Source organism: Lepisosteus platostomus, chromosome 22, assembly GCF_059453375.1.
Source record: "Lepisosteus platostomus isolate fLepPlt1 chromosome 22, fLepPlt1.hap1, whole genome shotgun sequence".
Lineage (NCBI taxonomy): Eukaryota > Metazoa > Chordata > Actinopteri > Semionotiformes > Lepisosteidae > Lepisosteus > Lepisosteus platostomus.
Window position 1 is genome coordinate 12,908,418 of NC_142632.1, and position 27,412 is coordinate 12,935,829.

Sequence of the window (27,412 nt, forward strand, 5' to 3'; positions counted from 1 at the left end):
CATTAATGTTTTTCTTCATTGGTAACATCTTTCATTTATAATATTGATATTAGCATCACTCGTCTTTCCTGAAGAGCACTATTTTACTCCATATTCCAAACTAACCTGCAGCTAGAGGGGTTTCTTGCATTTTAGTCAGTGTAAGTCCTGACATTCAGCAGTTTGGAAAAGAAAACGATTCAGCAGTAGATACCTGGAAACACAACAGTATGCCTTTATGAATCCTCAGAACTACTGGGTTGATTTATGACCCAAACTATATTCAAGATTTGTATATATTAGTTTATTATTCTCACTAAAGAAGGGCTTTCTCTGAGGGGTATTTTAACTAAGGCCTGTATGCTTTAGCATTTTTTTTGTTCTGTGCTGAAAATATAAAATTGCAATGTGCCAGGGAAATTAAGAATTAATTAAAAAGTTATCACCTAATGAATGTGAAACATGCTACAAATTAAGATCATCGTAGATTTAGTTCACATTTTTTAATAACATGGCACAATTTACATAACACAAGATTTTTTTTTAATGAGGAACATGCTGAAGATTCAGAGTCGCTTCACTTTTCTTTTTACATCTGATCTAGAAAGGACTTCATTTACGTACATGATAAACAGCAAAAAAGTTTTGTTAATAACAATCTCTTTGCAATACTCATTAACTAACACTACTGTTCCAGTGTACATTTTATTTTTTTGTTCGTTAAAAAACACAGCACGACATCTGTATTTCACATAGTTTGAAGCGCACAACTAAACCTTCAGGTGACTACTAAAATAGATCTCTGCTCATTAGAAACAAACCGCCCAGTTTTGGACTTTGCTGTTTTCTTGTCTTTTTGTAGTAGATACAACAACTTAGGATAGCACTTTGATACACTGTTAGAACAACGGAACTAATTTTATTTTTCATACACATACTTTACACTCCTTCAAAAGAAATGTGTTCGGTTGTTTTTGCTTTTTTAAGTTGCCTTCTCTCCAAATAGAATGCATCAACTGATGTTACATAGAGAAGCAAAACTTGGTTTGATTTTTGAAGTTGTTGGTGCTGACGGGATTATCAATTTTTGTTAAAAAAAAGGTTTAAGGATTGTCACCAGCAAACGTACGGCATTTTCTCAGCAAATACCATATTGTTTTGCCTCCTTTTTTACGGAGCAATGAGGAAACCATACTTCAATAAACATTGTACTGACGCTAACAAAAAAAAAAGTGAGGCCATTCTGATTGTGGAGAGAATACGACTTTGTTTGGATAAGTTTGGATAGTGAAAAGGCTCCTTTGTAAAATGCTGGCTTTTGAGATAAAAGCCAAAACATTCATTGCATAGTTGGAGGGGGATGATCTGTGAAACGACACTTACCTTGCACAGCGCAAGCAGGGCTGTGTTAACAAATAATAAAATCTGCAAATAGCACAAAGTAAGAAGTTCTCTAATCCCATTATTTCAGTCCTCTATCTACATTTGTACAAAGTAAAGCTTTCATTACACCCTTTGCATATATGTACCTTTTTCCAAAGATGCAGGCACGTTTTCTGTACAGAGATATCTACAAAGCCTGCTGCTTCCCTCAGCGTTTTTTTTTGTAATTACCTGTATATTCCAAAGAACCATCTTTCGCAGGGTGCCATCAAAATTTGTACTTTTTTTTTTTGTTCTGCAGATCTCCTGATTCCTGAAGAACAAAGCTTTCTGTACAGATAAAAGGATACTCACAAAAACATAAGAGCAAGTTGGCTAAAACATCTGTAAATGTTTTTAGTTTACAAAAAAAGAGTCATTCGGATTTCTACATGGTTACACACACACGCGGGGCTGCCCGGTACTAAGTGCTTTGTAAAGTTCAGTCACTCGGCACGCAGTATGGGCTTCTGTCTTCAGCGGTGCTTACCGCGCTTCAATGTCTTTGTGAGTGTGAGAGGGAGGTCTGTCCCTAATGTCTGTGGTCAAGGGCGTAGTCCTTCTTGGAGAGTTGGGCCTTGCGCCCAATGTGGGGATCAGAGGGGGGGGTGCGCTCAGAGAGGCAGTGGGGGGTGTCTTGTTGAGAATGCCATTCTGGTGCATGGAGGAGGGGCTGACCCTAGGATAGTGCATGCTGGGAAGACCAGGCGTCATGAGGCCGGGGTGGGGCAAGTGACCATCCAGGGCAGCTGGGTGCATGTGGTGCAGCCGCCCATGCTCGTAGTCCTCTCTGAGCATGTGCAGCCTCTCTCGCTCGTCCATGTGGCCAGCTCGCTCGTGCTCCCTGCGCTGCTCCAGGGCCAGAGGGTGGGGATGATCTCTGTTGTAATCATGAGGCTCCCGGTCCCTGTACGACCGATCAGCTTCGTACAGCCTGGGTGCGGCCAGCCGGTGCAGGGGGTCATTCCGCAGCAGGAAGTCTCTGGCCAGCGGGTCTCTACGGTGGATGTCAAGACCTCTGTAAGGGTCCCTGAGTGTGTCTCTCATGGGGTCCCAGTGAAACGCTGGGTAGGGGAAACGCTCGGCGCCAGGAATGGGGCTGATGCCCATAAATGGCGCCACCACTCGAGTCCTCTCTAGGCTGCTGATGCTGTTCATTGGGTGCACACCAGCCATGCCCATGGGCATCGGCATGGAAGACATGGAAGAAGGGGGGTGGATGCTGGGGGCGGACGTTACTTGGGAGTGCTCGTTCGGCCTGTGCGTCGGAGGGCCTTCACTGGGAGCCTCCTGATCCTCCTTGCGCTCCTCCTTCACCTTGACCTCGCTGCTGTTCTTCTTCTGGTGCTCGTAGGGCGGCTCGCTCTTCTTCTCCGCCTCCCGGCTCAGGCTGCAGTTGGACCTCGTGTTCTCCAGCCCAGGCGGCCTGACGTAGGGAGACGTCACCCTGTTCACCGGCTTGCCCTCATCCCCGGCTCGGCCGTCGTGGCCGACGGGCGCCTCCTTTTCGGGGACGTGGTTTTCCTTCAGCTTGTGCTCCTCGGAGTTGTTCTCCTTCCAGGAGTCGGAGTGGTCCCTCTCCCTCTCTTTGGCTTTCTCCTTCTCGCGGACATCGCTGGGCAGGTGGCTTCTGGGGGGCTCGGTCGAGGACCGGCTGTGACTCAGGGGGTTGACAGCCGCTGGAGAGGGGTGGCCGTGGTGTCGCTTTTCAGTGGTGTCCCTGCAGAGTGCAGATAAAGACGGGGAAAGAATTTATCAATGGTTTCCCTCTTCCCCCTCTTGCCAAACGGTCAGTGTGAGCTAATCTGTTTCTACTTGCGGGAAAAAAACAGGAATGCTTTGCAATTACAGAAGCAGAAGTCACCGATCAAGAGTATAGGATCCAGTTTAGCAATCCATAAGATTTCGCTTCTATTGGAACATCAGGTATAGGAAGCATCTGCATTGGCCTTGAGCATAAACACTCCTGGTTAAAGAAACATTTTGCTTAAAATCCCTATGGGAGATTTTAGAGTGCCCCACATGCTGCGGGCGAAGGCACAGTACCTTTCTTTGTCGTCCTTGCTGGGAGCGGCGTCTCTTTTGTCCGCCTCTCTGTCCCGCTCGTGGGCCGCCGCTGACGAGCTCCTCTCGGGGTCTCCTGGTTTCAGCCAGGGCGGAGGGGTTGGGAAAGAAGGGGGTGTCCGGTGCAGCCTGTTCCAGGGTTCATGGGTGTTGCTGAAGTTCTGTGAGTTGGAGTTGTCTTTGTGGCCGAACATAGAGTTGGGAGCTGGGGGGAGTAGGAGGGGCATTGAAAGGGAGGAGAAAAGGCAAAACAAAAGAACTAAAGAGCTGCACTCGATCCTCTCCTCAAGCCCCAGGAAGAATAATGCCCATTCCCCAAGTGATCCAGTTCCCTAAGCCCACTCCAGAAGAGCAGCAGCTCAGGTTCGGTTTTAAAACAAAAACAGGACAAGACCTAAGGAAAATGATTTAACTAACTGAATTAGGACTGAGCATTGAGCTGAAGCTGCGAGAGACCTACAAAACCCACTGGCCTGTTGACCTGACCTAGAAACAGCAGAAGACAGTACATGTGCTAGATGATACTCACTAAGTGCAGGGTTTCCCAGTCCACCAAAGGCAGCAGAACTTAAAGTAGCCAGACTTCCAAATGAACCTGGCCGACTGAATGGCTCTGAAAAGCAAGAAGCATTTGAACAAAAAGAACGATGAATGAAGAGTTACTATTTAGAGACAGCTCATAATTTTAAAAAGCATTGAATACGTGACTACATAAATATAGCTAGCCTCTCCTGTAGGTTCATGTGATGGAAAAGAGTTTCATTCCTACAAATAACTAAGGACATATAAGCAATACGAACAGGGCTCCATTGTTTTCCTTTGAAAGATGATTCAAAGCTAAAGAGAAATCTTAATCCTGCAACTATTGTGATTCCATTTGCCTTTTTGTCTGGTAAGGCGACTATCACCTTTGAACCATCTCACATCAGACTGTTCTCCTTGAAGCAAAAATCCCTCGAACAGGATGCTGTACAAGGCCCTGCATAAACGTGCATTTGGCAGAATGAGGCTTGGATACGGACACATCCCCATGCCACACAGCTGGAGATTCTCAGGCTTACCTAAGTGTGCAGCTGGGTTGAGGAAGTTGCCGGGATGGTGGGGTGGGTGTCCGAAGGGGGTGGCTGAAGGATGAGTGGAACCTGAAATCACAGCAGCACACACTGAGCAGCCCTCCTCCCAGAGAAAACCGCTGGCGCTTCTCGCAAAAGATAGATGTTCACTTCAGACACTGTGCATTCCCGTGGGCAGGTGATCTGAATGTATATTCACGGGGAAGGTTTCGCAATCTGTAAACAGTTTGTACAGGCTGCCGATTATGAAATGGGGGGAGAGATTTGCGTGCTTCTCACGTAACGCTCCACCACTTTCTGCTGCCGATGGGGAGAGCTTATCTGACAGAAACCATCAATCAAAAAGTGTGGTGTTTACCCTTTTCATACTTAATGGCATTATGTAAATAGCAGGAGCTTCCCTAGAGGTGAGCCTCTGGGAAAACAAGATATAAAACTATATATTCTGTACTGCGTTCTTTATGAGGTATCTGTCCTTGTATCTGCTTTTACTTCCACAACATCAAAGACTGATGGACTTCATTATTTATGTGCCCTGCTTCTGCTTTTATTGCTAGTGTGTCCATAAAGCAGCACTGTAGAGCTCATCAAAACAGTGTTTTCATGTCCAGATTACTCCATTTGCAGGCAGGCAGGCTCCTATAAAAACGGCCAAGGCGACCATATTGCTGTAATGAAAGAATGAAATAAGGAGAGGTTTCTGAAAGCTGGAGTAATGAATAATAGATGCACAGTGGGTGGTAACTACAGCGGAGTTGGGAGCCCTACAGAAAAGATGAAAACGCAGCTTAACCTAGTGAAAAATCCCCTGGTCTTTGCGACTGGCCTTGTAAGACAGCCTGTGATGGAAAGTCATTAACAGGCACCAGGAGCTGCCTTGGCAATCACAGAGGATAAGATATCTTTTTCAGCAAGCTTGCAAACCACCCAGAGTTTTCACAAATTAAAAACGTAAGCTTCTAGTATTTGGAAAAGGCAACATCGTTTCAGTTTAATATGCAGAAGAGACCAATCACAACTGAAACCCCACAGGAAGGCCAAACAATTAAAAAAATAGATTCCTATGGAGTTTATAAATGAAAAATCTAGCTGTTCCTTTACCTCCAGTTTGGAAAGTCAGTCTCACTCGCATATAAAATACTAGGTGGTATGGAAAAAATAATTTCTCCACAATTTTATCCAAAAACATTTTTTTCTTTTGCTTTTATTGAGAAGTCTTGTTTGTTATTGATGGGCTCTTAATGAATGAGGGGTTTGCACATTTGAAATTCACCACCGTAAACTAAAAACCTGTACTGGATATATCGAAAGCTGGTAATTCAGACACGCTTCTGCCTGTGTTCTTGTCTCTCCTGTCTCAGCACACCCCGCCTTCATCTGACCAACGGACACAAGCGTCAGTATGGCCCGTGCCAGAGGGCCGTGCCCACCTGCAGCAGAGAAGAGCGTGGCGGGCCGGGCCAGGTCGTGAGGGTGGTGTATCGCCCCGAACAGGCTGGGGCCGGGAGGTCGGCTCAGAAACTCTGGCTTGAGCCCGAAGTCCAGCTTGTGTGGGTCCACCTGCATCTGCTGCTGGAAAAAGGAAAACAAAACCAAGAATATTCACTTGAAACACCCCTTCTGCTTTCTCTGGTGAAATATTAGAGTGCACTTTCACTGCTTTTACTAGTTGTGGTCACTTACGGTCTCTCACTCCAATACGCAACACAATTAACATAAAAAGGCACAGTATGGAGCAGTACCTGCTCTTTTCCTTTAATCGCTTAAAGACATGAATCTGACTACTGTACTGAAAGTTATGGCCACAGTGGTTATGCCAAAATACAGTATCAACAGCACAAGCGGTGTCTTGGTTCTTTCATTGTGCACAAATGTAAACCTGTCAGCAATAATGGAAGAGAAAGCCGTGAATCGACGTGGCTAAGAAATATTATTTATGACTGCAATACAATTAGAAGCATTAGCATTGAAAAGTCTGAAAAGCTTATTATTGAAAATAGATGCTATCTTTAACTATCTGTTAAAGTGTGGATGGACTGGTTAGCTCCCTCTTGTGGCTGTTGTGGGGATTGTGAAAAAGTACAAATTAAATGCAAAGATTAACTACAGTCTACTAAGAACATAAAGGAGGTTACAAAAAAAGGAGGCCATTTAGTCCATTTAGCTTGCTTGCTTCCTAGAAGCAACTTGATCCAGGGATCTTATCCAGAAGTTTCTTGAATAATTACATATATTCAGGCACATCTTATCTGTCAGTGCAGGTCAAAATGCTACATACAATCCATTCCCTACTTTAGCTACAAAGATACAATCTCTAAACAGAAAACAATTGCAAAAAGTTATTTATTAAGTTTATTAAAAATTGGTTTTAGTTTAGCAAAATGTTGAAACTGTTTGTATGTTTAGGAACCTGTGGTGCAAAGAAAGATCAAAACTAACACTTGCAAACTAACCTTTACTTTCTGTTGATGATGATAAATCTGCCAAGCAATGTGGACATGCATGGCACACCACTTTCCAGGTTTCTGAAAGAAAGCAAGCAACGTTAACATCAGGGTGCCTGCTGCTACTTAAATACCGTCTCCTGTTTTTAACACGGTTAAATGGTGGTTAAATAATATTTAAAAAAGACAACAAAAATCTCGAAGCTGTTGTTGTTATTCAGGTACTCCATGCATGTTATATGACCCTAGGAATTTATACTGCAAAGGGTCAGAGAAAATGGATGAATTTGTAAAGAATGCCAATTTCTTAGCACAGGTAATATCCATGCAGTCTTCACAGAGATTTTGCTATTTTATGTTACACTCTTTGTAGCAATTTCTTGTTGGAAAATAAGTCTTTGAACAGCAGGCACCATTCAAGGCAAACAAGAGCTCAACAGGATCTGTGCTTCAGGATTTAAGATTTTGTTATTAAAAAGGGGATTCACCACACGCATTTTTAAACCAAATAACCATTTCATATCGATTTAACAAATAAATTACCTTCATGGCTAATAAAAGCATATTTTTTTTTTATAAAGGGCTTAGAAATTTCTTAAATTCTAATTGAAATCTTCAGTGCGTTAAAGAAAATATACAAAATGGCACCTGTAAGGCACAATCATCTTATAATTAGTTTGTCTCCTCAGTCCTATGAGACTCCTGCAGGAACGGCTATATTTCTAATAACGCTTTCTTACCCTCAATATGGGCCGGAACGGATCAGTCAGCTGTAAAAGAAGAGTGACAGCTTGGTTACACGCCTGTCACTCAGGACAATATTTCTAATTAACAAACGCATATCGCTTCATTATTGACTAAATTAAAATGTTAAAATTTTACTTTCAAATGAAGCATTCCTGAGAATAATTAGTCAGTATTTATAAATTCCACTGCCCTCTGTGGCCCGTCATATATCAACGTTGACAAGCTGTTAAACATGGTTGACAAAAATCCGTATGCCTGTTGGCACACTGTGTGCAAAAGTTAATCTTTGCTAAACATGAGGAACTATGTAAATTTGTTGGGGGGGAATTATACATCAATTAGCTCAGAAAGTCTGTCAAGCTATACTTAGACTAGAAACCATAATGATGGAACTACTGGTAAACATTTTATAGGCCCCCATTGGCATCTTAAAATATATACTTTAAAAGAATGGTATAACAGAGACTGCTATCATGAATATGATATTTGTTTTGAAACGTAACACTATAAAATTCTGTGGATTAGTAGGGTAGCAAGAGAGAGAATTGCATAATGTGATAAGAGGTATACAGAATACACTTTCCTTATGCTGTGGTGTCTGAGTTATGTCTTGTTAGAAAAAAACTGCTGACCTAAAGTCTGATATTCACAGAGGTGGTGGTGAGAATGCTCAGCTTATTTCACTTATAGTGAATTTTGGCCAGCAGGGTGAAGTGTCGAAGGAATTCATCTGCAGTGTCATCAGTTCCCTCCAATTCTGTCAAAGTGGAATTTTTATTCTACTCCTAATGACTAAGTACAAAGAGATGCTACACTTCACATTTTCTAGGAAACACGCCGAGAGTTGGCCTGGTCATCACTGGCTTGACCTAGCTGACTGCTACTGGCGTGACCCCGCAGAGCAGAATTCTGCTGGAATTTAGAGCCGTCAAGCCGAGTCTTAAAAATAATTGTTGAGTCCAAAATTCTAAACCATCCCTATTCCAAAAACCTGAGTACTGTCAGGGTGAAAAAGAAAGCCGCAATGAATTCTGTGCAAAGCAGTTCTGAGGTCACATACCCTGGGGTCCTTCTGTAGGAGTGTGTGAGGAACTGTACCAGGTCTGGATGCAACATCCATTGGATTAGAAGTCTAAAATCCAATTAAAAAGATTAAGGTTGGTTATAATTAAGAATATAAGGTGAAACAATAATTAATTCCTATTCAAGTCCCAGAATTACTAGCACATATTCTATTGTCATTCCATTCCTGAACTCTTTGCCTACAGAATATTATATGTATTTTAACATAAAAGAGGGAAAAAGTAGTTTTGACATTCACAAATGTTGCTTAATAACATTAATAACAATTGAACATGTTAAGATGGCTCCAAAATATGAAAATAGCTATTTCCTAACCACTTTATCCCATTCGGGGTTGCAAGAACAAGCAAGCAATGGGCACAAGGTAGGGCGCACCCTAGACAGGGCACCAGTCCATTGCCGACACTTGCACACTCCCACTAGAGCCAATTTTCCAGAAGCCAATTAACCTACCAGGCATACATTTGGACTATGGGAAGAAACCCGAGCACCTGGGGGGAAACCATGTGGAGAACATACATAGTTCACACTGACAGCGCGCCAGGAATCGAACCCGGGGCCCCAGCGCTGTGAGGCAGCAATGCTCACCCCTGCGCCACCATGCTTCCAATGTGGAAACAGGAGTTGAAACAACTGAATCAGGGAGGTATCGGTTGCTGTCTTGTCTCCTGAACTTTCAATTAAAAACATCATCTAATGGGCTACTCGGAAGTACCAGGATTTTTGGTAGATTATAGCCGGGTTTCCCATGAAAACGGAACAAAGTGAAAGTGAGCCTCAGTCCGACTTCAGTGGAAATACAGACACCCACCGACGGTAACACATGAGGCCTACCTTAGGCTGAAATGCTCCCTGCAGTGAACCGAAGGGCCCAGTAGGTGGGATCATCGGTGGAATTCCGGACACAGCTGGAGGGTAGGAGTGGAACAGCTGGAAAAAGATTAAAGGCATTCTTCAGGAGAAAGGAATAATGAACATGTTTCAGAAGGACAATATGAAAGAACAAAGCAGCTGCCAGCAGAGGCCTCATGGTACAGAAATTATGAAGGCAATGATATGATGAAGGCAATGAGTGTGAGTGAAAGTACCTGATTGACTAGCGGGGTTAGCATTAAAATAGAGGGGTTTCCAATTAATAGCAGCGAGAATAAAAAATAGAATTGTAAACAAGACTTTATTCTAAGGAACAAAGGTTTTGAGTATCGAATGTATGGATCTGTAAAATTAAATCACAGACAACCGCAAATATTTTGTCACTCAGTAGCTCTGCCTGTGCATAATCATTACCCCCATATGCAACACAATTATACCAACAGCTAAATTTCATACATGTTACTCATATCAGCCTTTTTTAATAGTTTTAATATCTAGTATTCAAGGTATGAGACTGATGATACAAATGGATTTCAATCGGTATCCTCTTAAAGTGTTCAGCAATTTAATGTTCTCAAACAGATCTGATTAAAATGAATAGCAATTAGAACTGAAAAGTGTCTGTTACACATAATTCCTACTTCTAAGCTCCATGTCTTAATATAGCAGAATTTTTCTGATGAAGGCCTGACAGTAGGAGGCACCAGAAGACACAAATATCAGATTTTAAGAACAATTGAGATATTAATGACACTGACTGCTGTCTGGCATAACAGCAAGCTTGGTTAGTGCTTGAAAGTGGAAATCATTCATTTGCCCAATCTTGCTTTCAACAGTTCTAAATGAGCATGCAATTTACACAAGCATAAAACAACACTGCAAGAGTTTAGATACAGCATCCCTCTAGGGAAAGAGACTACAACAGTATGAACTGTTCTTCTGAATATTTCATCTGAAAATGCTAAGAAGATTTGAAATAACACATGTAGATAATATATTATTCTATGCGCTTTTATTAATGCAGCTTTCCTTTTATTTTCTTTCCCTTCACATCAGGTAATATTAATTTTGATATCAAAATTAAGATGTGTGTTAACTACAGTGTTCAATTTTATTACATTATGTAATTCTTAACAACTCTTATTTCAGGTTTGGAAAGATATACAATGCTGAGAATAATGTTTACCTGTTGTTAAAATAATTATCTTCATGCATTTTTCAAAACCTATATTCAGCTTCCAAAAGCTTAAATTGAAAGACTGAAGAGAACAGATGTAGGACCTATAACATGACTTCTGTTCTAAAAAAGAGTTAGATACAAGGACTGATCTGTTAACACTGTGAATTTACTAAGATTTTTAGTAGTCAAGCTCAACCTCAATGTGCCTGGTTGGGTGAATATAATAGGAGAAGCCTGGATTTTTATAGGTCGGTAGCAGTGATGGAAAAGGATGCTGTACCTTCACACTGCGGACAGGAACAATGCAGAGATGGAAGAGTTGTAATGATTGCTTTATGCACTCAATGACTACAGTGATATCTGGAATCAACAGCAGTAGGATATTATTTTCTATGGGAAAGCAATTGAGCACAAGCTTTCCAAAGCAATATGTACACTCACACTGTGCCTGTAGAATGGATCAACTTTTGTTGGGTATTTGTCAAACTGTAAAGGAATGAAATAAGGCAGAGCTAATTACATTACCATCACACAACACAAAAGACTTTCAAGAACTAAAAACTTGTATTCACGCTTCAGACTTACCAAGGCAATTGACATTTACAATGTCAGGATTTTAAGTGCTTACTTATAAAACCATCCATGCATGCATCATTAGTAAACTGCTTATGTTGGTGGGGGTCTTAGTAAGGTAAAGCCCACCTAGAACCTCAATTTTAATCATTTAAAATGTATGGAGAAACATCTCCATACAAACTTCACGCAGTCACAAGCCCAGCCCAGATTCAAACCCAGGACCCTGCAGCTGTGATAGGGCAGCACTAACTGTCTCATCACCATGTGCCTCCCATACAAAGGCATTTTGCATATATGCACAAATATCACAGTCCAAGAACAACATAATTTGCCTAAAACACTGATGATTAAAAAGGAGGTATTTGGAAATGTATACATGTAATGTATACGTATTTAGGCTTCATTTAACTAGTATGCAGCACAAAGTGAATGTGCTAAATGGCTTTATTATAATACCCTGGATGTCATAAGACAGAACAAGGTGTGACACTCTTTTATGGTCAACAGTAATCTAAATAATAATACAGCCAGAGCTTTAGCCTTTTCTTCCTTTGTTTGAACAGCTAAGGAAGTACAAATAAAATTACAAAAGGAGTCTGAGCAGTTTTAGGATTTCCTCTTATTCTGCTGCTCTGTGAATTACGGCAAAACTAGGCAAGATGAAACACTGTACTGTAGGTTGGCGCTGGTTTTATAATGGGAAGACACTGTTTTCTTGTAGTGGAAGAACCGTGCATTAAGATGAATCATTTATTCAGTCTTTTCCAGCACTTATATGGTTTCTGTATAGAAGCTAACTGACTTGTTTAACAAAAAAAAGAGATTTATAGTATTAGACACTCTGGAATCTGAGTGCTTTAGGAATTCCTGTGGGACGGATATGCATTAACTAGAAATTATTCTTGAGTATGATCTAACAGGCAAGGCTGCAAAATCTCTGAATCTCTGACTGGAAAGCTCTGCTTGACTACAGTTCCTTGAGCCGCTCAGATACCATGCTTAAATTCATTAAAGAAGAACCGTTCACCATTAAGAACGGTAAGGGCTTTTCAAACACACGGGAGATCAGAAAATTAAAGCACATGACATTTCACGTGCCCCTGACGAACTGCGAGCGCACAGACCAAACGACAAGTAACCTCTGAGCAGAGCGGCCCGTGACGCAACACCCCAGGGAGTCAAGAGAATAGAGTTGTGTTCTACTTATCCTCACATTTCTGGCTGGGGTACGCACCATGGGCGGTGCAGGGGTGGGCATGATGGCGGTGGGCGGGATGGCGTGGGGGAACGGCGTGAAGGTGTGCTGGTGGGTGTGCTGGTGGGTGTGCTGGTGCTGGTGCTGGTGCTGGTGGAACTCGGTCCTCAGGTACGGCGGAGGTCCCAGCGACGCCCCTCGGTCGGCGCTCTGCGAGGCTAGAAAGCGGGTGTTGAGCTCCTGGCGCAGCAGGTCTTGTTCTGGGGGACAGACGGACACCGGGGGGTGAGCCGCAGTGCGCCCATTCTCCGCACAGCGCTCACAGAATCCACCTCTCCACAGCCCCCCGTGCAGACCAGGCGGAGCTGACATTTTCCAGGAAACACAAACCACTAAAGCTCGGGAGTCTCAGCAGTACGAACTTGACATTTCACTCCGCACAAAAAAAAACGGTAATGCCGCGCCGCACTGGGAAACTAGCCGCTTGTGAAACAGCGAGAGCGTTTAACTGCCGTCGGAGACGGCGAGAGGCAACCAATCTGTCAAGGTAACATAAAGGGGGAAAAAAAAAAAACGGCTGTCTGGATTCGTGCTTTTAAAGAGGTTAGCTCCAGCCTAAGAAGAATAAAGAAAATCGCTTCCCTCTGTGCTACAAAAACTTTCAAAACAAGGACAAAAGTCTCAAAGGAATTTGCCAGAATGGTATTTCGTCCCACACTTGCAACGCAGTAACACTGTGTGCTTGTTTCACACCACATCTTTTGGGCCCCCTCTCCTTCTTAGGCACATTCCATTAATGGGTGTCCTCTGTCAGCTGTCCTCCTAGGATTTATGGCTTTGGTCTTTCGCTGATTAATGGCTGCCAGGGAAAAGAGGCATCCCACCATATTTCACCCTCTTTTCCGTGACCTCTCCTGCTCTGTCATTCCGGAGGCGGTGGCGCGGAAGGCGAGAGGACGTACCTGAGTAGGCACTCCCAGCTGGGTGTCCGGGGACCGGAAGGGTGCTTGACGTGAGTGGTGGAGGTGGGGGCAAGGCCGCTGGAGGCGCGAACATATTGGGGTGGTGGGGGTGTGGCGACGGCTGGAGGGCGGGGGGGAAGCTGTGGGGCGCGCTCTGGTTGGGGAGGGGCAGGGGGAAGGCCGGGGCGGGCGGGTGGTGGGGTATGTGGGAGGGGGGAGGGGGCGCCACGTGAGGCTTGCCCGGGGTGCTGCTTCGGCTGCTGCTGCGAAGACAAAGAGAAAGTCAAGGCTGGAGCTGTGGAGGAATGCGCCCAGAGCAGACGCCCTGGAAAAGGAGGCCATAGCTTCCGACATAACATGGTTTAGCTCCTATTTATTTCACCTTTACTGAGCACACCAGCCTTTTACAGATTTAATGAAAACACAACAAGAAGACTGCTGACACGGCCTGTACTTCCACCTCATTAGTCTTGTAAATATGACACAGAATGCGACATCTTCAATGATGGTTCTTAAGTGGAGATTTTCACAAGGAACCTTGTGGGAAGTCGCATAAGGCGGCATTAAGAGTCTGTCATCTTTTTCACTATTATTTTTTTTGCATTCCACTTTAAATGCAAATAACCACTCATGACATACATTATCAAATACATTTGTTCTAGCAGCGCTCCAGTTTAGCAATTCTGAAAGCTAGTTACATTTGCAAGAGGCAAGAAAGCCGTTTGGCATCTTATCGCTGGCTTTTCCTAGGAGACCACAGTCAGTATTTCAGCATCTTGGATGCTAAGCTGGGCAGCTCATTTGTACTGACTGTCTCTCCAGCTGTCCTTTAATTATTCACCGTCAAGACCACAAATCCAAGCAATAGGCAGCATTTGTGAAATGAGCACATTTAAGCTTTAAAAGAAGAAAATCAAATGGAGTAGAGTTCCCCAGTGTTCTGCAGAATATTTTAAATGGTGGCAAGTGTTTGGTATTCAGCAATAACAAAACAAGACAAAAAAATACCAGGATACAAACAAATGAGACTTGATAATTTGGAAGCTGGAGGCTATTTATGCGAGCAGATGACTGTGTGGGAAGCTAATACATTTAAAGTGGTAATCTCTCCGTTTGAGTGCGTTTTTGTTTTGTCTTTGGAAACAGTAATATTGTTTGGCATCATATGTCTGCAAAATTTGTGTTTTGCTCCCAGAATAGATTCACCACCAATCTGCTCGTATGCACAACACTACTACTCTAAAGTATTTTATTTTTCCGCTGGTATCTGCAAAACCTCATTAATGTCCATGCTATCCCCTTGTGTGGCACAGCCTCATTAATGCAATTTCCGTATCATTAGGGCCTTCTTCATTCCGTGTATCACTAATTTGATTTTTCATTGTTCTAACTCTGGAATATTTATTTGTAACTGCAGCCAGAACATGCACAGCTTCTGCATACATTGACTCTGCTCAAAGTATGTACTAAATAGAGGAACCACCAATTAAATGAGAAATTCAGTGGCAACTCTGAAACCATACAAACAGTTCATTTCTGCATTTGCCAGGACATTTTAAACTGCTGAAAAGGGAACTTGATGTCAGGATGTCAGGTTTTATGTCATTTCGTATACATATGACCCAAGGGCTGTATACTAACCTTATGCTGTTGAGGCTGCTACTGTACGCAGACAGAGGCCTTTGGAGACTGCGAGAGGGAGGCCGAGGCTGGGCGGGAGGCAGACTCTGCTGGGCTGGGAGTACGGGAGAGTGGGCCTGCGGGTGGGGATGGGGGGGCAGGGAGGGGCGAGGGTGAGACGGGGGCTCAGGCTGCAGTTGAGGCTGGAGTGGAGGCTGTGGCGGAGCCGAGCGAGGTTGTTCTGGGGCCCGGGGGCCGGGCAGGGAGGCCGGAGACTGGGGCCGGAAGACGGGCTCGGGGACCGGGGCCTGAGCCGGGGCGGGGGGAGGGAGCTCGGCCTGAGGCTCCACCGAGCGACGGGCCACAAGCTGAGCCTCCGGGGGCAGCTCCTTTGGCAGCGCCGGGACCAGCAGGGGGGTGTCTTTGCAGCTCTCCTGGCTCTTCTCCTGGCTTCTCTCTAAGCCAGACACCTTGGGGACACCCAGCGCTCTTGCTTCTTGGCTGTCATTTGTGGTAAGCGCATCGACGCTGAAATCCGTAACTGAAAGGGGGAAAAAAAAAGCAAAAAGGAAACATCAGTGTGGCACTGGGCTTGCAACCACTTCTCAAAGTTCGTCAAGAACTGTCCTTTTCTGTTAATGACTTGCTAAATATTCAGTGCCTGTTCAGCTAATCTGACCGGTGATGAATATAAACACCTCTAATCACTTTAAAGCATTCAATTAAGACTCTTTGCTGGTCAAGGTTAATTAAAACAATGGCAGCATGTCTGTTTAGTTCTTTAATCTTGGTCGGAAATGAATTGTGGAGAAGAAAGACCAAGTCAAGTCAAGGTTCCAACTGTTTAGTACAAAAACTGGTATAGAAGAACGTAAACACTCTTCAGCAATTGTTGCTCAGAATTTAATTCTGTCTAATAGAAGACAGCTGTTGATTTAATATACATTCTTTAATTGCTACTAATGTTCTGTCTTTTCCAGCTTAGCAAGGTCTTCTAATGTGTGCAGACAGCAGCGCACAGCTGATAACCAGCAATTTACGCTGTAATTTGGACTTTAACCTGCTTTAAGGGGACACCCTGCAGAGACAGCATCTGTAGCTAGTTTATAACTGGTAGCAGCTCATATTTCATGAGAACAGGGCTTACTTCATTTTTCAGAAGGGATCCAAACTACTTGATGTCAGGCTGGTCTACGTGTTTAGAACAGTTAAACATGAGACCATTCTTTCTTTTAAATAAGTTTACTTGCGTGGACAATCCTAAAGTAGATTTTAGAACCAATTGCAATCCTGTCATGGTTCACATACGAAGTCCATTAGAGGCTAAAGTTATGGCTACATTTTCCAAGATGCTAACAAAAAATGTATTGCTGGGAATTATCCAACCCAGGACTTGGCGCTAATAATCCATGATAAATAAAATTCATTTGGGAACTTGCAGAACCACGTTAAGGATGTTTACTGTAATTCATCTGCCAAAATATTAATCAGTGCAAGCTCTGCTCTGTAGTGTTACTGTGCTGTAACTGACGTGGCACAAGATGCTGGAATCAGGCAATGAGAAAGTAGATGCCTTGTTTGAATTGTCTTAGAATTCAGTTCAGCTCTTTAGATTGCAACATTAATGAGCAAGCCTTTACATGACAGAAACAATGGCTCATTTAATTTCTCTTTTACCTTCATCACCTATTGGCTTTCCTAAAAACATGTCAGTTGGAGGTCTGGCCGCAAACACTAAGTGTATACTTTAAAGCAGTGAAACTCATGGGGACTGACTGGTGTATAGAACCCATAATTAACTCCCTTTTAAAAACCTCCCGTGCATATGAGTAGCTAAAGCTAAAGCACGAAATGCAGTTCATGGGACTAATTCCCCTGAGGAAGTCAGTTCTATAGTGAAAGAACCTTTGGGAGTTCCATAATAGATTGCGAAGCCCTGAACAGAGCTCAGTACAGTACTGCTACCTGCTGTGCGAGTACCATTTCTATATTGCAACGCCAAACCACATAAGAAATATTACAGACGCCGTATTCCCTTGTCGACTCTAACATCATTAAATGTTGGGCATGATTTTTATCTGACTTGTGTGATGGATTAATTTGTGTAACAACAATTACAAAACAGCAGCCTCCTGATTAATCAATAAACCACTGGGTCAGTTTATCCACGGGTATTGTTTGCGTTTCGGGAACATACTCTTTCTACTATACTCAACTGTAAACCAACAAGTAGTAGCTAATTTCATGAAAAGTAAAAAGAAGAAAACACACAATGTTTCGGCTGTTTTTTTTTCACACACTGAAAGTGCATCCCACACACTTGAAGAAGACTCAAAACAGTCTTTGTCTTCTTTCTTTATACTTTTCTGGATGGATTTAGCCTTTACTTGTCCCTTTGTAGCTCTCACGCTGACACTGGCTGTGATGGGGACTGAAAAGTAGGTGACTAGATCAGTAAAGATTAACATCAACAACTGTACGTTTAAAATATTTTAGCAAATCTAGGTCAACAACATAAAACAGCAAAGACTTCAAAACATTCTATAAAAAGTAAACAATGGCTATTGTGGTGAAACTTGCCTGAAGTGATGAAAAAAAACAGCCAATGCATGTGATTTTCAGTTGGTAACATAAGTTGAAAATTAAAAACAAGCTCAGTTTAATTTGGATAAACTGAAATTTGGCCCAGAGCAGTCATTTCATTAAACCACAAGAATCTGTTTCTTTCTCTTTTTTTCCTTTTTTCAGTTACCCTTTAACTGAATCTCCAAGCTTACTGAAAAAAAAACCCTGTTTCAAATCCGTTTTGCTACATGCAGTATGTGACTAAGGCAAGTCTCTGCTACTTGCTAAGGACCTGATAAAGTCATTTTCTTAAGGGACTTTTATGGAAGATATCCAAAGCTCATTTGATGGAAAAAACGTTAGTTTCCCCACATTTCCTCTTTAAGGTCTGAAAGGTTGTTTTACGAATGTGCTAACATTGGTAAAGAATTAAATGTATTCTTTCCCGTAATGAAGACTCTGGGGTCCATGAAATGTGAGAAATCTGTAACTCACTTCCCTGGAGAATTAATTTGTCAGTCTTCTTGATCCCAGGAAACAAAATATGCAGATCTCCTTCTGTTGAAAAGAAAGAGCCCTGCTGCTTTCGTTTCAAAAAAATAAAAAGGAGAACGGACACTTTGTGTCACTCCTGTCATATATTAAAATCACACTAAAAACCTTCTGTCAATCGGAGATACGGCAAAAGAAAAGCTTGGAGAGAGATTTTCAGGTCCTGCAACATGGCTTTATGGTATCAGGTGCTGAACGATATTCTAGAAAACTCCCCATTAAAGACCCTTTTCACGCTTATTAACTGGCTATCAGCTGCTGCAGATTTAGGTCGGCATTTTTTTTTTTTGACCACCGATTCACGCTTGGGATTTAAAATGTCTCACTGCGTTTATACAGTACCAGCCTAATTTTTGGCAAACTGCTTTTCAGGAATATAAATATGTAACACGAAAATACTGAATGCAAAAAATGGCTGGATAGATTCAGCACAAAAACGTGAATGATGCATATTTCATTCCTTGAAACACTGTTGGCACTCTACCTCATATAGTATCATTACAACTTAAAGTAGGACAGTTTACTGTCCACTTTCTCTTTAAAACTTTCTCTCAGTACTGTGATTTATGAATTTCATTTTTTTAGTGTTTGATGCCAACAAGTATCATTTGAAACAGGCACAAACAGTAAAATCTGTTAAGTGCCAGATGTGATCAAATGTTTTTTAATAAGGCATTTTTTTCAATATGGGGTTGCAAACTGTCACCACCAAAACAACAACATTGTCTTATGACAATTTGAAATCACATCTGTGCCCATTTTACACATTTTCTCTGAACAATGCAGAATACCTACCATATGGCAGGCTAAATATGTTGTTGTTCTGGTTCTATGTTACTTTATTGCATAGCTCTATCATCTACTTAAACACTTTTTCTAAGCGCAGTTGTATTTTGGCATTTAAAGGGACATTATATATTAAACAGCAGCTCTAATGTGTATTTGTTTCATAAAAATACACAATTACAGATTTTGGAATTATGGAGTGTACTACAAATATCATAAACTATGTACTTGTAATACTCACTCCAGTTTAACATTACACAGTGCTGAAATAAAAATAATGAGCAGGTATGAGAGAAGTGGGAAGACATGCAGAGCTGTGACAACATGAGAAGGGAGATTTGAACCTGACCCTGCAGAAGAGACAAGAGTCCTGAACACAGCTGCTCAGAACTTTTGACCACCCTCACACCTGAAGAAGGCTTAACACCCGAAACATCATGCTTTTTCTTTTACAGTTTGGAATGAACCTTTTCTTGTTCCTGATGTACAGGTAGTGTGTGTAACCCTGCAGGCGAATCCTGTCAGGTCTCATGACCTAAGGAAAGCTGGTTCTGATCGGTCTGGTCAGTTACTCAAATGGAAGACATCTAAACCCAACCAGGTTGCTGATGTTATTGGTGAACACCATGATGACAGTCTCTGTTGTGACACTCTTCCCTCCAGAACTGAATTTCAAAGACTGTGGTTTTGTACTTTGACCAGGAGCTGTGAGGGCTGCCCTAGAGCTCCTGACAATTTAGTCATTATACATAATCCCACAAGAGTAGGGGTGTTAAACCCAGCTAAATTCCACTCTGAAATAATTTCTTAGTCCTCCACCTGATATGTTGTGTAATGGGGCTGCTGGTGCAGAATGGCTGCCATGTGTCACCAATAGCACAGCTTCTCTGAGGACTGAATGCACATGTAAGGAAAGCACTGATTAAGTGATGGTGAAATCCCTCCAAATCAAACAGGACTTCCGATTTTCTAAAGGATGACTGGGACAAAGAGAAGAACCCTAGTGTTGAGTGAGAAAGATCTAGGCCATAACTGGCTTGAAACAATGCATGGAGCAGTCTAACTATGCAGCAGACACAATAAGGCATGGAGGCTTAGCAGACAAGCATGTGGGATAGTTAATTCGGTACCTCCTTGCGCTGAGCAGATTATTAATCCTATTTGTTTCTAAATAAATGCTATAAATGGAGCTCTTGATATGTGACTAACATATGCACTGCTTCCTCAAGACAGCTGTTTAACACCTATTTGAGTTACTACATGCGGGGGTAAAACAGTGCTATCCTGTCACACAGCCTCAGGAAAACCACATTTAAATACCAAATGTAAAAACAATACACAAAAAGTATATGCAGAACTCAAGATTCAAAGTAGAAAGAAATTCTAAGTGCATAGCATTCCTCATTTGCTTCACTGAAGCCTTCTATGTCAAGCATCAAATTCAGGTAAAATGACTTAAAGAGCAGCACAGGAACTTTCATGGAAATATGCAAAGCATTCATGTACTCCTTAAAATAAAACATTTATTACCTCCACTAACTGAAAAAAAGTATTCTGTTCTTAAACCAGTGATTGAGCACAAAGTCTAAAATATAAAATACAGTCACTAAACTGATTTTTATACAGAACAAGTGTGCAGAGCTATGAATTCTGTTGCTTTTGTTTTACAAATATAGCACTTGGGAAATGTTCGGCCGCTTGCTGTACCATGCAGAACATGCAGCACTGATGTTTGCATGCATGTACTGGACGTATGTGACTGGGAAACTGAATCTATACAAGCACCACCTTCCAAGGAACGTTACAGTATATTGATGCTCTGTACAATATCTGAAGTCAATTTTGAAAACTCTCTACATAGCAGATTGCACTTGCAATTACCCTTGACCTTCATATCCAATATCATTCTCACACAGCTTTTCATTTCGGTCGGATTGCCAGGTCAGGGTCATGGGACTATTCGTTTTCTTCAGTCTCCCTGTAACGCATTTGGGGAGTCAGAGGGTCTGTTGAAATCAAGCCCATGGCCAGTGCTGCAAACATAAAAGCTAGTGTCACCTACCAGATTGCCGACAGCAGAGAACGGCATAGGTCAGGCAAATCAATTGTTCTAGTGTCAAGGTGGAATAGGTATAATTGCTTTGTTATTTTTAGATTTTCGTGTCAAACTATTAAGCTAAGTGGCATAGGTTTGCTCACCTTACTTCCACTTCCTCTGTAATGCCTGGGTCAGTTCGGTTTGCCCACTTTTCCAAAATGGTAACAAAGCCTACGACAAGAGTGTCTTAGGAATATTTAGACCAGCCAACTAGATATAAAATGGAAGACCACTGGGAATTGTAACACTTTGTCTGACAGTAGCCCCAGCTATTCATCTCTAACTAAAAATAGCTCCTAAAACACACAACACCAGTATTATTAACACTCTCTTCATTTTTATTTTTTTTGAGTAGTCTTCTCAACTAGGAACTAGGTGAGAGCAAATACAGTGAAGCTTGGAAGCCTGGGGTGAGACTTCAATCAATTGGTAATAATGACTGCTTGAAGAATAAATTATTTTTAGTATTTTATCCAACCATACATATGATGGAAAGAATAAGGGATTACCAATAGGACAGTGCAAACACCTTCAAGGACATGGATGCCCAGCTCACTTAACATCAAATTCCTCATTGCATTCTGTGGATTTAATGTTTTAGCTTAATCTGACACATCAACTTAGTACCAAATTCTTCATTCAGACTGATGTTAAGTCTTACTGAATAAGGCCCCAGTGCACAAAAGAACTGTCGCTGTAAATACCATTCTCTGCCTTGCAGAGCTGTCTCATATATTAGCTAAACTGCTTTTAATATGCTGTGTGTTGGGGGATGGGGATTTCAAGTACTTTACAGTTGTTCTGCAGGGTGTTACAATGAAAATGCTAACCTCACCTTTAATTTATTACCAGGGGAAAAAAAATACAATGCAGCCAATATTCCTCCAGCTACAGAAAGAAGAACTAATTTCACTGAATACTGTACCAGATACTGTAGTTTCTACTGATCAAGACTTGCAGGTAATGCAAAACTGGGTGATGTACTAAGGTTTGGAACAGGTGGACCGAACCCTTTCGGTGTAGCACACAACACTTGGGAATGGAAATTAGTACTGAGCAAAGGAGTGCAAGTGGCAACACGTAATTAATCCACGAACTAAACCATCATTCAGTATAGTATAATTCACTATTCTGGTCTTCTTTTTACTAGTGTGTGGTACACAACCATTTCTACCCGCATTTCACTTCACTGTACTGGCTCAGGCACTGAATAAGGTTTTGGCAGATAATGGTGGAAAATAAAACACATTCATCCATTTATTTGATATAAAAATCCCATCTAGTCACCTGTGAATGCAAAGATTATGCAGGAATGTAAAATAATGTCATGTTCTCTCTAGAAAGGCAATGCTGTTTTCCAATGTTCTCCTAATAATCCAGAACCTGATTACTCTTGTTTCCACAGCTCTGCTTCATATCTCCACAGACTCTGTCGGCAACCTGTTTACCTCAGCAGGTGACAACAACAACAAAAATAACATTCCTTGACCTCCTCAGTTCCTGAACTCAATCAGCATTTGGATGATGCAACAAAAACATTTCCTGGCAGCACTGCAGTAGTAGGCTATTGCAAACCACCTGCTAAGGGCAAAGCCTGGCAGACTTTTAAAGCTCATGTTTTTTAAGAAGATTTTCCCTTGAGTTTGACCAATTATTTTGCCCAGTTCCTCAGAATTCTTTATTTCGCACAACACATCTGACACAACCAACAATTCCTGCTGTTGATACCAAGACTTTTGAACAGGCCACCCTTACCAGAAAATATAATAGTTATTTCATATTTTAAAGCATATTTGTTTTATTTTGAAGGCCACATTTCAGTTGGGACCACAAGCATACTAGAAGTAATAAGACAAGGATTAATTTAGTCTACACAGCCCGGTGGAGTTTTCCACTAAACTTAGCTTGCATTTGGATACTCAATGTACTGTTCCATTCACTGCACCAGGATATTCTCCTCCTTCCCCAAAAACAAATAAATTCAGGGAGCCTCACTATTTATTCAAGTCAAATCAATTAAAACGTACATGAAGTGGATGTGCATTTTCATTTCACACATCAGCTTGAGCAAACATTAATTATAGTCAGAATGTACTGCAGCAAGGTACTGAATAAAGCTCTTGTGCTTATTTATGGCAAATTACAAAAAGGGTCTGCATGAGTATCTTTTCTAGATGAGGGATGATAAAATGATTCACTGGTCTATCAATGCTTAGTAAGAGGTCAAGTTATGGATCTAATTATAATAGCTGGGAAGGGTATATGTTCCACGTCACTACTCTGAATGTTCAGTAGGAAAGGTACACAGTACTTGCTTCAAAACTACTTATGAGTTAAGTTTTTAATTTTCAAACTGGTGGTGCAAATTGAACTTAGAATACCACCCACCAGGGTGTTTACATTATGGCTTTGTATGCACACACTTCCTTATTGTCAGTTTAGTCACCTACTTTTATGTACTTGCACATAATCCTGTCTTTCGCTTCCTTTGTACATAAACTTTTTACCGTATATATATATACGTTGCCCTAAATAAGGGTGTCAGCCAAGCAAAAAAATATTGCTGCTGTTGCTACTGCTTATAATACAGGTTCATATTAACTGAGAGTGCCGCAGTGCTCTGAGGCGTTCCAAGGAGAGCAGTTTCTCCGTGGAGCTAGAATATTGAACAAAGCAACAACTGCAGCTCTGGGCATAAGATGTCCCCATGTGGTTTACTGCTATAGCTAGGGAACTTTGGAGATATTCCCTGTTGAGCAAGCAAACCTTAAGCTCTCTTTAAAAGTTAAAAAAAAAAAGTGTTTGCATTACCAAGGGATTCGAGTGCCCCTGTCCTGCCTGTGCCATATTATAAGGTTCTGTTGTGAGAAGGCACTTTACTATCCCCTGCTGCTTTCTTGTAATTCTCTACAGCCTTTCCAGAACCAAGATCAGCTGTGCAACAAATCTCAACAGGGCCGAGCGTTCTCCTTTTGTAGACGGCTCATCTTTCCCCTAGGCACAGAGCAAGGGGACGGAAACAGTTTAATGTGGTCCCTGCTGTCATTTGTCTTCTTTCGGTTGAGAACGGAGAAAACACACAAAGCTACAGCTACAATAAGATGAGCCAGGCTTGGCTCAGTGGCTTCCTAGTATAATCAGTGTGCAGAGGGCGACTGAATATGAACCCTGAATGTGTGATTAACCAGTCTGAAACTCTTTTTATGCATAAAAATTCTCTCTAAAAAACAGACTAAACTCTGAAAAAAGGCACCAGCATGTTATACATGAGTGTGGGCAAAGACCTTCAGAGTCTGTGAAAGGAAATGTAACTTCTTAATATTTCATTAAAAATGCCATTCAGAACCTGACTAACATATTTTAAAAGTCTTAATTAAAAGCATTCTTTTCCACAGAGAGCAACAGTATAACACATTTTTCCCCTTTTTACTATGTTAGCATAAAACAAGCCTTACGCACCAAAAGTATGCATGTTTCCGTATGGCTGTAATTTCATCTTGGGGTCCTTCTGACATAGACAAATCACCCTGACTACACTCCTGTGGTTTATGGTGTCACTGGGGCTGTTGAATATGGTACTCGACTGGGTATACATCACTTCATATGCTACTCAGAGTTCTGGAACAGCAACTATATTTACTCAGGCAAGTGTGCTGACAGAATTCAACAAGTCACAACTCATTACAGAATAGTACAGTTAAATATTTAATTTAACAGAGTGCATGTGCATCTCCTTAGCTACTTTTAGGCCCTAAAAATAAAATCGGCAATAGAGGTGAAGGCTTCAAATGCAGTCTGTAGAACTGATTCCTGTACGTCTTAACATGAGGCGGCAAGCTGGGAGCCGGTTAAAGCCCTGAACAAGTTAAAAGCCCTGTTTTCCACACACAGGTGGCCACTGAGTCATTATCCCTTTTGAAAACCCAGCAATCTTCTCTAATTGCGACAATAAACACAAAGAATGTTTATTTAAGTTGTTATAACAGACTCAGTGCTTTATGATGGCATGGCTCCCGCTGTGCTAATTCTGACATACTACAAGAGCTTTATCATTTCATCTTTCGAGACCACATGGAAAGACAATAATGGCTTCGGTAATGGGGTACCATGTGGATTCAGCAAATGTTTTCCTTTTTCTTTTCTTTCTTTCATTTTTTTCGTATTAATAAAGCTACTGAACAATGCTTCAGCAAGATGTTGATGCTTTCACTCCTTAATGACACCATTATAAATTACGCTCCAATAACCACGGTTCCAAGAGAAATCTGATGAGTTTTAATGACTTTCAATGGCATCTTTGGCGGGCTTTGCCTCATACTTTTTTCCTCTCTTACACAGTAATCTTAAGAACAAAACTTAGATCATGAACCTCATGCATCAGGCCTGGATTAGCAGATTCACCTTTCTTTTTGTCCCAATTAATTTAAGATTGATATTATCCCCACAGGCCTGTTCTTTTAATTATCATTATTTGCCTAATGCTTTTACATTTCTACCCACATCTGCCTCCATTACTGAAGCAATCTGACCGAAACTCCCTTCTAAACAGTACAACAGCAGGATTCAAACCCACAGCCTTCCCCAGCCCTAACTACCGTGCACGGCTTCCTAATCCTTTTAATCTGATGCAGGGAAACCAGAATGCCCATCACAACTCCTGTGAGGGCCATATATCCTGTCTTGTGAAGACAGTGTTCACCCTTTGGAGAACTAATCTTTATATAACCCAGAGGGATTACGTCAGGCACACAGCTGAAAGAGGAGAAGGTGGTGATGGCTGGCAGATGTGTGTCACTGTGCAGCTGCTCCTGCCCCTTCTGTGCTGCCATCACTGCCTGAGGAGCTGAGTGCGAGGAGGTCCGTCGTGGGGGTGAAGTGAGTGACAACACTCTACCGAAAAGGTAATAAAAAGGACAATCTAGACCTGCAGTCTTTGTACTCGAGGGTTCCATCAGGTGAGCACCTGTTTCCAAAAACACACTTGGAAGCCTGAGCTGTCCATGCACCCAGGTTTTCAAACTGCACAGATAATATTAACAGTATTAAGTATGATGTGAGTAAGGGGTGGCATGGAGATGCAGTCGTTAGCATTGTATCCCCACAGCACTGAGAGACCGGGGTCAATTCCAGACCTATCCTGCTGTCTGTGAGGAGTTTGTATGTTCTCCCTGCATTTGCATAGGTTTACTCTAGGTGCTCCACTTTCCTCCCACAGTTCAAAAACATACAGATAGGTTAACTGGGAATATTGGCCCTGGTGTGAGTGTGTGTGTGCCCTGCCACAGACTGGCATCCCTTCCAGGATGTACCCTTCCTCGAGTCCACTGCTCACTGGGATAACTGCGACCTAGTGACCCCGAATTGGAAGACGCGATTAGAAAATGGAAGGATGCATATACGATTAAGGTATTCCATTCCATTCGGGTTTTCCAATGCTTTCTTGTTCACGGAAGCATTCGGTATGAAATTATAAATATAAGCACACAAAAAAAATCACATCAGGGGAATCACAATATCCGAGGTTATTCTGGGATGGGTTTGAGAGGTGACTTACAATAGCTTCTTGTGACAAAAGAGATAAACACCAAATTCAAATGTAGAATTAAATGAACAATTCATGTTTCATCCTTTATTTCACTACATCTGTAAAACAACCTCTCCAAAGAAGATGATTTATTTCTTGCCATGCAAGGATTGAACCACAAAGTTGCACTCTCCGTTTGAACTAGTCTCAGCGCTTTACTCTAAAGTTACATACAACAACTTCTGCAATGGGGTCACTCTATAGAGAATAAAGACAACAACAGCTAATCCCTGGACCTGTCAGTCTTGTACCAGTTATGTGTGCTTGTGTCATTTGGCAGCTCACCTTTCTCTAAAGTTTTTGTCACTCATCAACCTGTTAATGCCATAAACCCTCCAGGCATGTTGAATTTAATGGCCTAATCCTTCCATTCTCACAAAGACAAGATTAGCTGGAGGTTAAATACTCTTGTTCCTTAAATTTCGTCCTTGTCAGCATGCCAAGGGAAGCTCTTAATCTCGGGAAAAGAGCCGTTTAAGGCAGCGTGGTCTGCACACAAAGGAGATGCAAAGTGAAGCAGGCATGCTAAAAATAAGCCCCCAGGACTTCAGGTAATCTTCAAATCAAGAATATCGGTATTCTCTGTTTACTTTTATCATCCTTCTTCAT

The 27,412-nt window shown here is 41.9% G+C and overlaps 1 protein-coding gene across 15 annotated transcripts in view; it reads right to left on the reverse strand.

Annotated features, from left to right (window-relative positions):
* Nucleotides 1-467: 467 nt before the first annotated feature.
* auts2a (activator of transcription and developmental regulator AUTS2 a) overlaps nt 468-27,412 on the reverse strand; it is a 320,347-nt gene continuing 293,402 nt past the window's right edge. For 8 of the 15 annotated variants that reach the window (XM_088616426.1, XM_088616431.1, XM_088616421.1 and 5 more), the window contains 13 exons: nt 15,240-15,759; nt 13,599-13,861; nt 12,655-12,896; nt 11,307-11,351; nt 9,647-9,742; nt 8,790-8,861; nt 7,723-7,752; nt 6,992-7,063; nt 5,969-6,125; nt 4,527-4,607; nt 3,995-4,078; nt 3,448-3,670; nt 468-3,121 (listed from right to left, as the gene is read on the reverse strand). In XM_088616426.1, coding sequence (XP_088472552.1) covers nt 1,888-3,121; nt 3,448-3,670; nt 3,995-4,078; nt 4,527-4,607; nt 5,969-6,125; nt 6,992-7,063; nt 7,723-7,752; nt 8,790-8,861; nt 9,647-9,742; nt 11,307-11,351; nt 12,655-12,896; nt 13,599-13,861; nt 15,240-15,759 — 3,119 coding nt within the window. In that variant the 3' untranslated portion in view covers nt 468-1,887. The remainder of the gene's footprint in view (nt 3,122-3,447; nt 3,671-3,994; nt 4,079-4,526; nt 4,608-5,968; nt 6,126-6,991; nt 7,064-7,722; nt 7,753-8,789; nt 8,862-9,646; nt 9,743-11,306; nt 11,352-12,654; nt 12,897-13,598; nt 13,862-15,239; nt 15,760-27,412) is intronic. The other 7 variants (XM_088616427.1, XM_088616437.1, XM_088616432.1 and 4 more) reach the window with 6 other exon arrangements.